The sequence below is a fragment of the Aythya marila genome, assembly GCF_965140915.1.
Source record: "Aythya marila genome assembly, chromosome: 13".
NCBI classification, from domain to species: domain Eukaryota; kingdom Metazoa; phylum Chordata; class Aves; order Anseriformes; family Anatidae; genus Aythya; species Aythya marila.
The window spans coordinates 14,263,704-14,275,910 of NC_139054.1; the positions used below are offsets into that span (position 1 = coordinate 14,263,704).

At 43.0% G+C, this 12,207-nt stretch overlaps 1 protein-coding gene across 4 annotated transcripts in view; it reads right to left on the bottom strand.

The window, feature by feature from the left end:
* The window catches only part of KIAA1210, a 90,802-nt gene extending 88,854 nt beyond the window's left edge, over positions 1-1,948 (bottom strand). For all 4 annotated transcript variants that reach the window (XR_014318415.1, XM_082771072.1, XM_082771073.1 and 1 more), the window contains exon 1: positions 1,798-1,948. Coding sequence is in view for 3 of the 4 variants with exons in the window: in XM_082771072.1 (XP_082627198.1) it covers positions 1,798-1,859 (62 nt within the window). In the remaining variant the exon portion in view is untranslated. The remainder of the gene's footprint in view (positions 1-1,797) is intronic.
* Positions 1,949-12,207: the final 10,259 nt, after the last annotated feature.

A 12,207-nucleotide genomic window follows, 5' to 3' on the forward strand; every position in this document is an offset into this window, starting at 1 on the left:
AAAACATCCAAATCATTTCATTCACAAAGCAAACGAACTCCTACAGGTCGAACAACTGTGTGAGGATTTGGGGAAGCCATTCCTGTAACACATCTAACACTGCCCAGAAAGACAAATGCTTTGTGTCAAACTCCCCAAAAAATTCATCCAAAATTCATCTCAGGCTCCAAACATCTCTGGTGCTGCAATTAATGTCTTAGGCTCATTTTAACTGCCAATAATCACATCCAAAGCAGCATATAAAATTTGTAAAGACTGTGAAGTATTTATAGTCACACTAATCCACTTGGGAACACATCACAAGGCTGAGACAACAGGATGAGGAACGCAATCTGCATATATACCCAGCATGGAGATCTAACTGAAGAGCACCCAGAAAGAAGAATTTGTTGAAAAAACAAAGCTGTTCTTTAGAAATCAGGTGCATTTCCACCTGAAAAGAAGTGATCATATGTCATATGAAAGAAGTGTCAGCTGCTCATACTTTACAGCCTCTCTCAGCCTTCCAAGTTTATCTTAATTGCATTAGATACTGGAGGATCTGGAGGAAAAACAATATAAATCAAACAAAGTAAATTGATTTTGTTGTCAGTTCAAGTGCCGAACCCTCTACCTTCATCAGGACTAATTCTCAGTCCTTTTGTCCATTGTGATTGCATCCTCCCTCTTACCTAAGGCAGACTTACTTTCCAAATATTTAGATTCCTCTCGTAGACACCATTACAATTTTCAAAGGAGGAGAAGGGGGATGGAATATGGGATGGAAATTCTAACTGAAATCCAGTAGGAATTGAGTGCCTTCAAAAATACATATTTCTACCAGAGTAATGTGAGACACTGTTGACACAAGGGATCCAACAGTTAGAAGAGGGAAAAAGAGAAAGAAGGAATTGTCAGCTTCACTATTGAACTGGCACTTTTTTCCCTTGCTAACCAAGATTTCATCCATACTTTTTGCTATCATCATTCATATCTGAAGCCTCAAGATACAATTTTGTTTGCCTTTGAATTTGCACTTTCTGTAATCCCGTACTGTATGCAAGAACAGAGCCCTCTACAGTCCACTGATGCAAATTGTCACCAAAAACCACTGCTCGTTTTTTTGCAGAGAAAATTTTGTTCCATTCCTTAGCAGAGAGAACATCCAAGGAAAAACAAAAGCTGTATTGACAGTGGTTTAAAGCACAAATACGAACATGCATTGCCCCATCCTCTTCTCCCTTTATAGCTCTCCCACAGAACATGATAGTGAAGCAATCAAAAATATTTACTTTAAATAAAATCAAATCTCTCAATGGGGAGCAATTACAGAGCACACCTCAGGTTGCTTATACAAAAAACTGAGCATATCGAGTTCTCAGAGAACATTTAATGCCAGATTTCTAGCTGAACATTTTTAAAAGCCAACCTGCATTTCTGTATTTCTCATTATTTGTTCAACATACACAATGTAGCTAATCAATAAAGAAGAGGACGTTTTTCCTTTTGCTATAATGAGACAGTAAAAGGTTCTTAATATCCTTTTCAGTATTTTGTGTTTGCCACTGGACATACATATATATATATATATACACACACATATCTGTGAAGGAAAAAAAGCATGACCGATTTTCATCATTTGTTAGTTCAGTTTGAGTTGATTTTTTGCACTTTATACTCCGAATGGCACATCAGTCACAAGGCACGAGCACCGTGTGCAGTGCTGCTGCTGAAATACAGGAGGGAGGAATTCCCAAGCACCCACCGGAGTCAGCTCGCTGTGGAAAGGTGGAGGGGAGGGCTCAGCATGGCACTTACTTTTTACTTTTCAGGCAACTGTAGAATCCAGCCATGGTCCTTCCCTGGAGGCGTGCGTGCATTTAATTCATCCTTGTGCTGGCACAAGGACTCTGCAGCTTCGTCTCCTGCTCACCAAATGCCCCCCCCTGCACACAAGGAAGGCAGCATGCCGATGCAATTACTAGCCAGATAAAGTTCCTGATCTGAGGCCCTCAGACTCTGCTGAACTGGGTCCAAGGAGGGCTGTGCCTGCTCCATAAATGGTTATGAATTGTTAACTCCCCCTTTTCCTGCCTCCTTCCAGCTCGTGGTAAGCACAGCATCCTAAGTGTAAAATACCACATGGCATTTGATTCTGTCTCCCCGCGGGACTAATGAGAGGCTTGGTTGTAATTAGGAGGCGAAGAAGCCCCGAGGACATTGTATCATTGCTGTTATTTTTTAAACAGAGAGGCTACAGAAAGCATTGCAACGTCTCTGAAATAACCACTTAAAACCGCCAGCATTCTCCAGCACACAAGGGGTGCGCAGGACCTTCCAGAACAGGCATTATCCCATCTCACTGTAAATCACAACCTATTCTAACATGCTACTCTGCACATTAACAGCAGAAAAACCTAAGTCCATGCAATATTGCAAGGTCAGGAGAGAAGCTCTGGAGTTTCAAGTAGCCAGGACACCCCTGTTAGAAAAATACTGCCCTGTGATGCCCCGTGGCGATACATGTAACGTTGGTACTCACTGCTACAACTCAGGAGGTCCTCAATGGGCAGCAAAGGAGGAAAACAGCCATGGTTTAATGCTGGGAACACAGCCCTGGGATATCCAAGCCCCAGGACAGCATAGCTGCACCCGTTTCTGGCATCACACCACATTCAACCCATGTGGCAATCCCCAAGCAGCCAGTGGCCCCGATGAGGTGCAAGCAGAGGTGAGGCACCGCACATCGCGCTGCCCGCAGCAGCCAGGGTGCACCAGTCAGCACCAGTAGTGGTGTCAGCTCCTGGAGCCGCACTGCCTGGAAGGATCTCTGCTCTTGATTTAAAAAAAACACACACACGTGTGCTTGAATGTAGTTAGTTCATAACTCTCATTGCTACAGAAGATTTATGCTGAGTGCTATAAAAGATCAGTAGAATACCGCATTTATTCTCGGCTAGTAGATAATATTTGAATAGTTGGGTCTGGCAAGCCAGTAAGGAATATCTTACAAGTACTTCGACATCAGGTCCTTTTGCAAATTAAGTAGCAAGACCAGATCTACGGTGGATTAGTTCTTCCAGAATATTATGAAAAACATTTTAAAACATTTCCCTTAGAAGTCTGAGGACTGCACCTCTGGCACAGAGTCCCAGAACTGCCTCTGCTACAGCAGTTTTCTAATGGTGCAGAACTTCACCATCTCTGAATGGACATCTCCATTTCTTTATTAACACCTGCTACGTAAAGGAAAGCTGTGACACAAATAATAATTGACATCAAGTGCAAGGGCCATCACAAGCAGAAACCAATCATATTCTAGTCTAGCTTTGCACTTAGCAGAAAAGAGAAACCTTCTACAAGCAGCCAACTTCAATGCCATCCACAGAAGAACTGGGAATCAAACCTGACCTCAAGATGTGGCTTCTCTTTGGAAAAGACACAAAACCACAGTTGAAGTTTTATCCAGGTGAGTTTTACTGTCAGCCTGAATTATTGCATTTGTCACAATGGCTCCACACTGAACTCCTCATCCTGAGAGGCAAAGGCTAGCTGGATTGTGTTAATCTCCACTCATCAGAGGAAGTCCAAAGGAAAAAAGTCAAAACCAAGACTGGTTCTAGGGTAACAACCACCAGAACGGAATTCCCAGAGACCCCTGGGGAAGCGTTCTCACTGGCTTGGTGCACAAAACCTTGGATGGAGGACTGCATCTGAAATCTGCCTGCCACTTAGTTCAGAAAATGCTGCCAAAAGAAACTTTAATAGCAAGAAATGAAGGAAACCTCATTGGAAAATCAAGTTTGTATTTAAAAGCAAGAAAGATCAAGTAGCTTTCTAGTGGGAAGGCCCAATCCTAAAACCAGTGGAAGGATGTAATCCTGATGGCTTTGGGAGAATTTTGTCCTTTTAACTGGTGTAGAACAAGGCCCTCAAGCTTCAAAGGATTCTATTTTTTGCTAACATGAAGCAGATTCCCTGCCTCCTAACCACCTGAGATGGTTTGTGTTCAGAATGTTTCTTTTCATTATTCTTTTGTCTTTCATGTATTTGGTTTTGTCTTGAAGTTACTTGAACATGCAAATCCTCAACTGTTGGTTTTCATTTAGGTCAAACATAGTCCTGTTCCCAGGAACTGGCAGTTTCACCACACACATTTAGAAAGATCCTTACTTTCCAAGAAGCACTGGTAAACAGTCATTAAAAATAATTACTCCACCTCGGGATTTAATCCTTTTTGATTCTCTATCTCCATATCAGTCTCCAAGCCACTTCATGGTAGCATTTCTCTGATTTTTCATCGCTAGCCCAGCTCCAAATAGCCCCACACTGAGTTTTCTGGGGATAGATCCGAGCTCTTAGATGTCGATAAACATCATGGCCCCAAGTCCAGAGGTAAATCAGCGCAAGTAAGCAGTTATGCGATGCTGATACAGGCCTTACAGCCAAACAGGAGCTGAGCTGCCATTAGCTCCCTGCTTGTTAAGTGCTAAACGAGAGGGCTGCTCTACTGCCAGTTAATTAATTAAAGCTGTTTTCAGCTTGGAAACTAGATGAACACCAAATAACCACAGTATACAGACCTTGGCAAAGCAACGATGGCTCTTTAAAGATAGGAAAGAGAGCAAGTTCAGACACTTGGATGCTGAATCAGATCTGGATTTCCTCTAAAGTTTGTGGCTTGGCTTGACTGAAATGGGCCATTCTGGGCCCACTTTGACTTGAAAATTATGGCCTGTACCCCTTGACTTCTTCACACTCACTGTCATTGCTCTCCCTCCACAGCCCAACATTCTCACCACCCTCTGTTACCACTGTACTTCCAAATCTGCCTCGCTTTGTCTTCCAAGTCTGCAGGCAGAGCAAGAGGCCCAGGTGGCAAGCTGCCTGTCCTCAGGGTACCAGCAGGGATGGAAAGGCAGCGGCAGAGCTCCCAGCGCCTGTCAAACTTTCTGGGTTTGTTAGTTCCTCCAGAGGCAAGTCTGAGCAAGGCCCCGCAACCCGATCACTGGGAAACGCTTGCACTAAAATACAGCTCATAAAATCAGCGAGTTACTTGTTTCACGGGCACTTTCACCTGGGCCACTGCAGGAGAGACCTCTTCAAAGTAGGTAACCAACAGCAACGAGTAATCCAACAGGGGAAACTCAAACTGAGCTGAAGGCACTAGCCTGTTGCCACAGACACTTCCTACACACATACACGGGGTACACACCCAACAGCAGAGGTGTCAGGAGCTACACACACCACCAGCGATTCAAAATATGTTTCATGTCCATCAGATCTACTGCTTTACTTGCTGCCTCTTGCAGCCAGACCTCCAAGGGCTGACCACGTCCTCGCTTCCCAGCTCTCTGGCAGCAAACACTTCACACTTCTCAAATACCCACTCGAAACTGGCCTGAGTGGAACGAGGACTTGTGTGCAGTGCAAAGCAGTAGAGATGGCCCAGACGTCATGCAGCTGTGAAAATACACAATTCACAAACTGTTTAAACATGGCTGTCAGATAATTGTTTTTTTTTTAGCCTATTTTCAGAGAAAGACAAAAGTTTCCTGTGGATTTTTCACCACACAAATGCAGGGGTAGGAATGGAAATCCTACCCAAAACTGATAGGCCATAACATTGCAAATTTCCAGTACATTTTGGGGTCTCTGAATTGACTTCCTTCATCACAAGGCACACTTCGGTTTCCTGGGGTCCCCACAAAAACTCCAGGCCATGGAGCTCTGCACACAGTGCATGAGCCTTTTGCAGCCCTGCCCTTGCAAACTGTGCAGCAGTTCTTGAGCTGGGGCGAGGCATTTGCTAGGAGGAGAGGGGATGGGGCTGGATAAACTTCAGCAGCCCATTTTGCCTCTTGCCACTATTCCCTGCTACGGCCAGCCCGAGCACCACATGCCCTCCTGCATCCCTCCGCACAGCTGGAGCCATGCAGCTGCACGGTGCCTCCCCTCCTTCCAGGGCAGGGCTGCGAGTTCTCAAAAAAATGATTTTTCAGTTTATTTGTTTAACTCTGAATAAGCAAGCCAGTCAGTGTCTGGACACCAAATGAGGCATTTGGGACAAATCCAGCAAAATCCAAGACTAGTTTCCAGTTCTCGTGCCGTTACCATTAAGCAATGAAGGCTAGGTTCATTGAGAACTTTCAGACTAAATGTTATGCTGCACTTGATCATGCCTAAGTATTTCTAAAGCTGTGCCGTTCCAGCTGACCTGCATGTAGAGCATTCCTTCCATTATAACCTGTAATAAATCCTGCACAGAAATCAAACCATAATATTGAAAGCCACTTCATACCGCAATTCTCTTTGCATTTGGCACATGGATTGTTTAACTGTGTGCTAACATAAATGTGACTATCAGGGAACACCTTCCTGAAGCAGAAACAGATTTAGCTTTCTTACAAGTCAGATTCCTGGGCTGGCAAATGGGCCTGGGTTGGGGAGTTTCAGTGAAAACCCTTCAGTAATAAAGAAAAAACTGAATATGCATTACTGTAAAAGCTGCACTATCAGAGCTGTAAACAAACCGGGCTGGAATCAAACACAGAACGCTGCAGAAAACAAAGAAATGGAGATAAGAGGATTTCTGCCTTTCTGAGTTTATACATCCATCTGTGATTAATATTAGGCTTTGACCCTCATTTTCCTCCTATCTCTGAAAGTAGAGTATAGCCAGGGGCCTCTAACTGTGCCCTGTATCAGCTTTTTATTCATGCGTGTGAGCCTGAAGAATTGGCCATGATACTTGCTCTGGAGTCTAATTACTGTATGTTGATCTAATTATGTCTGGTTTTACACTCGGTGTGCAATGCCTGGGATTTGGGGGATTTTTGTTGTCGTTGCTTTTGTTCCCTGCTAGATGTCTTTCTGCAATCTCCTTCAATAAGACGAACATTTCAAAGGAAGCAGCAATACATATAATCTCTTTGATTCTAGCATTTGCTAATTCCGAGTATGAACGGTTTCTAACGGCTTACCACTAGCATGTTATCTTTACCTCTGAGGAAGGAGTGAAGATAAACTTCAGTATGGTGTACCCAGTGCACTACTGAAATATGGCAAAAAAAGATACCGGTACGCTAAATCTGTCCTCTCTAGTCTGTGCCTCCTTTGTGTCCTCACAACTACAAGCTCTTCCTGGATTATCTGGAGATGAAGGTCAGACCATGGGTCATTCCAAAGGTGATTTCCCCTAGATTTGCAGCAGAATCACAAATATAACCTCAGACTTCAGTGTCAGAAAACATCAACTGCCAAACAAATAACACAGAGAAGTGTTTGTTTGACATTTTACAAATTTACAACTGATTTGCATGTAAACATGCCATTATTTATAGAGAAACTAATGGTATCCGTGTATGCATAGACAATATAGCCATGTGCTGCTTCTCATGTATCTGCTTTTTTCCATCCAAGATCATAAATCTCAATTCTAAAATTTTAATGAGTCTGAATGAAAAGCAGATTTTTATTTTTTGACACAGTGGAAGAGCTTGGTATTTCCTGTGAAAATATGAGCACGGTCAATATTTTATATACAGGGAAACTGTAGTTCTTTTGTCTAAGTTTGGGTAGCGCAGAAGCTGAACAAAGGAGCTCTATTTCTACCCGTTCTGGCTTAAGAAAATACCATGTTAAAAAACATTAGGTTCCAACAACACAACTTTTCCTTCTTGGTGTCCAGGCAGGCACCAATATGCAAGACCATCTGGAAAGAAACGTGAGAACACTACGTAGCTACAGGCACATGGATCATTGCCTAGTCTAGATGTCGAACATCAGAGGTAACAGTTACCGAGTCTAAACAAATATCCTGAGACGACTTGAATAAGGAATTGAGTTCTCCACACCCCATTCTTCCCAAATTCCCCTCTAGGGATAGATCCAGTCAATGTCCTTGCAACACTCCAAGCTCCCTTGGAGACAGATTAGACCTACACTGCCAGTAATGCTTGTGCTGCGAATAGCAATCAAGTTTAATGACTTCCCATGTATATTAGTTTTGCACTAATGTTGGCCCACCTCTCCAACAGAATTACTCCTGATTTGTTTGCACAGGTATAAGCAAGACGAGAACCAGGGACTCGCACATCTGGAAAAATATTCCTAAAACCATCAGCATCCTGAATTTCTATTGCCACCGAAATAAAAATTGAAAAGTGAAGGTCATCTCAGATCCCATCTCCCTGGCTGTCAGCTGGAGTAATAATACGGGAAATCACGGAAGCACAGTTCTGAGGAAAGGGCTGTCTGACTCCAGTGCCTGCAAACACAAGGCTAAAGATAAAATGACCATTAACCTTCAGAGAATGGCAGTGAGGTCCCAGAACGTCCTGCCTGCAGGCTTTATTGCTCCAAAGGGAAATGAACAGAAAAATACAAGTCAAAACTGCATACTGTTGACATTTAACTCAAATTAGTAGGCAACGGTAACATCTCTTTCTTTGTTAGCTTTCCTTTGTACAAAGGCACGAACGCAGTATCTGTTTCATTTCACAGCCTGCAAAATAAGTAGAATGTATTGAGTAACAACAAATTTACTCCCACCACTTGATATCTGCAAGATTAATCACAGGCACCAGAGCTGTGTCCCTCCGCACAGAACGGAGTGTTACTCCCTGCTGCAGATACATCTGGGAGAACTGAGGCTGAGTAACTCAGTGACTATTCCAGAAGCCATAAACTGCAATTGAACCCAAAGTTCCTGGTGCCTGGAACAGTCTTTTAGAGTCTTTTCCCATCCTCCCTCACTCAATAAGGACAGCCAGAGAGCCCCTACAAGAATAGGCACCCTATAAATATCTAAGATAACTTTAAGTTCACTAGCCAGCCTTCAGCTGTGGGAACTCTTACAGAATCACCGGCATCAAAATGCTGGGTTAAATTAGAAATCGATGGCTCCACCTCACGATTTGGCCCAGCCTGTCCAGAGCTTTAAAATCATCACATAATAAAATACATCCCATCTTGAGCCAATTTCACCAGAACAGTCCCATACCCCAGCAGAGTCCTTACACAGCAATGTGACACGTCACTCGTTCAGGGAATCTTTAAATATCCAGTTTGCTCCCGATGGTCTCTTAAACATGTTGGCACTGGTCCCATCATAATGAGAAGGAGAAAAACAAATCTAATAAATATCTAGACACAGGAAATATGCTAATTGAAGAAGAAATTTACCTAAAACTGTTGAATAGGCTACAGTTCTGAGTCACTGAGTCACTTAACCACATGCTTAGGTTGGATCTCTGCTTGGTCCTTCCCACTCCGAAGGGCACAACCACAGGGCTGGGCAACACGCTGAGCTGATGGGTCCTCTATCACCACAGGACCCACGGGAGCTGAAAAAGCTAGTTAAGAGTCACGACAAACTGAAGTCCGCTGCTTTAGTGTCTTTCTGCCCTACCAGGGGGACTGGGAAACTCCAGCCCTGTTGCTGGCCTTCAGACACCACACCCCTGAGGTCCGCTGGCATCACTTCACGTGCTGACTCCTGGCTCCCAGACTCCTGCCATTGCAATAGTTTCCATCCAGTGAAACACCAGCCTGAAGCATTACTGGTACTGAACAGAGCCCAGAGGGCAATACAGCCAATACTGCCCGGTGTGGGACTCCTCGAGCCCTCAAGGGACTCTGCACCGCCTGCAGATGAGCTAGTGTGAAGCTGAAAGCTACGCTTGGTTTGCATTCAGCTACAGTTGGACACAGAAATGCTACGCAAGACCTCCGTTCATTAAGGAATACTTACACATAATGTGAATTACAGACTGGGTAGTATTTAAAAGCTACAAAAGGTTGCTGAGTTAGGTTACGAGATGGAAAATGGCTTTGCACTGCCTTCTCAGTTACAGAATACCAATGTTGTAATATTTTCTCACTGTGGATGAGATTCAGTATTTAACTGAGGCAGGTACAGCAGTAATGGGATCTGAATTTTTCTCCTAGATTGTGCAAAGTTCTTTCATTGCAAATTCATATGTAATTGCTAAATATAATAAGATGTTAATAAAAATAATAATATTAAAAAAAATCCTATGGAAATGTCATTGAATGTTGTCAACAACTACTGCTAAAAATGTTAATATGCTGAAGCTTTTGTTCTGATCAGAGGCTGTCAAAAAGAGCAAATACATCAGCTCTGAAGAGTCCCAGATACACTACACATGTAATGCCCCTTTCACCAGAACTACACCACCTCCAAAATCTGACCGGTTTCTCCTTTGGAGGACGGAGGCCACATGACTGCTGATGCTGTGCAGCTCATGGTAGAGCCAAAGCTTTTACACCTCTGGTAACTGCAGAACGAAGAGCAGCAGTGATGGCCACAGGTGGAGGGCCAGCAGAGAAGAAGAAATGTAATCACCAGAATCAGAGCACTCGCATTTCTCATATTCCTTTTGTTTCTCCTTTTCACTTCCACAAAAACTGTGGTGACATTGTTTATAACACAGTTTCTTCAGGCTCATTACAATAATCAAGGCTGGCTCACTCTCTTTTTTCTCTTCCCCTCTATTTAACATGGTTTTACACTGCTCTTCATTAAAAAGATAACATAAACCCATTTGCATACTCTAGGAGCTTAACAAATCAACTAAAGCAAGAACTTCTGAGATAAATGATAGACTTTCCTTGACTCAGATTTCTTGCTCTAAGCTGATTTATTTTAAGAATCTTAATATTTTAATATATTTTCTTGTACAATGAGATAGCATTTTTAATTATTGCAGAATCCACAGCTTTAGGAGTTTAACACTCATTAAATCTTCTCTTCAGACATCACAGTAGCAACAAAGTGATAATGTACAAAAGCTAGATCCTCAAAAGAGAAAAGGAGCATTCAAAAAAAAAAATCACTGCTTGAAGAAGTACATGCTAGTAGTTAACAATACGTACAGAAACAGCCTCACGTGCTTCTGCTCACAGTATCATTAGTGCTCTTGAGCTCTTAAGAGGAAGCAAATACATTGTGGTTTTGAAATGTGCTCTGACGTGGAATAACCACATGCTAAGTCTCTTTCAAAGGACCAAAATCTTTAAAACTTAAAAGCTCTATGCATCTGTAAATATGGTCTTTCATAATATATCTGCAAAGAATGAATGAAGAATTTTGAAAAGAACTGCCATCCCGACAGCACGCAGAGCTGTGCTGAAATGGCACCTCCAGGTGGCTGCTTTCCCCATGCACAGGAGGCTTTCCATGCCTGTTCTCTACTAACAGCAGGTTCCTATCTCCCTTTTTTAAATACGATTTAAAGAGTTAGTTATATACATCCACAACCTCCCCATGAGGAGCTAAATCATTTCCTGGCAGACTCAAACAAAATGTATAGCTTGGAAAAGACCAAAAAAAAAAAAAAGCGAGGAAGCATGCTCATACATACTCCCAGCTTGTAGCATGTTCCTGGATAATTACACCATATATATGGGACTACAGTTGAAATTTACAGAGAAGCTCACGGACCATTTCTCAAATGCCATGCCAACCACACAGCTAGCTTTCTTTCCCTCACCCTTTCACTTCTTCCCACTGCGGTAATGAAATGTGCCACACAAAAAAGCAGAGGGCAAATTCAGAACTCAGAAATCCTGGCCCTGCTTTGACAGAAAGCAGGTTGAGAAATGCCTCTTTTGTAAACCTTCCCCTGCCCGTCATTACCAGTGCTTAGGAATATACGAAGAGCTTCTTGAACCGGAGGGATAGGTTTTATCCTGGCAGGTGAGGAAGAGCTTCAGACCCCTGTTATCTGCCTGCGAGTCAGCAGCAGGCCTGGGAAAAGATGCTGGTTTGCCAAGTACCATGGGCTAGGGTGAGGCAAACGTCCCCAGATCACACAGTATGGGCTACAACTCTAAATAAGCTAGGAACTATTATTATTAAAAAAAAAAAAAAAAAAAAAAAAAAAAAGTTTTGGCACTCAAAAGAGCAAATACGGGCAAGGAATCAGCCAAACTGCAGCAGCCTGAATGCCTTTGGTGCTGGCAGGTGTCCTTCCCGCTTACCCTACTGGAACACAAAGCTGCTCCTGCAACGGGTAAACTGGGAGAAAGGAAAAGACACACTCGACTGCAAACTACTGTAATATTTTCTGGCTAATTATAGGGATTATATTTAACAGATTTCTGTGAACGATAACAGCCTTGTCTTATTTGTAAGCATCAGTTGAATTTAAGAGCTGTATGTTCAGCAGGAAGAAGAAACGGCTGGAAGAGCAGACGAAAATC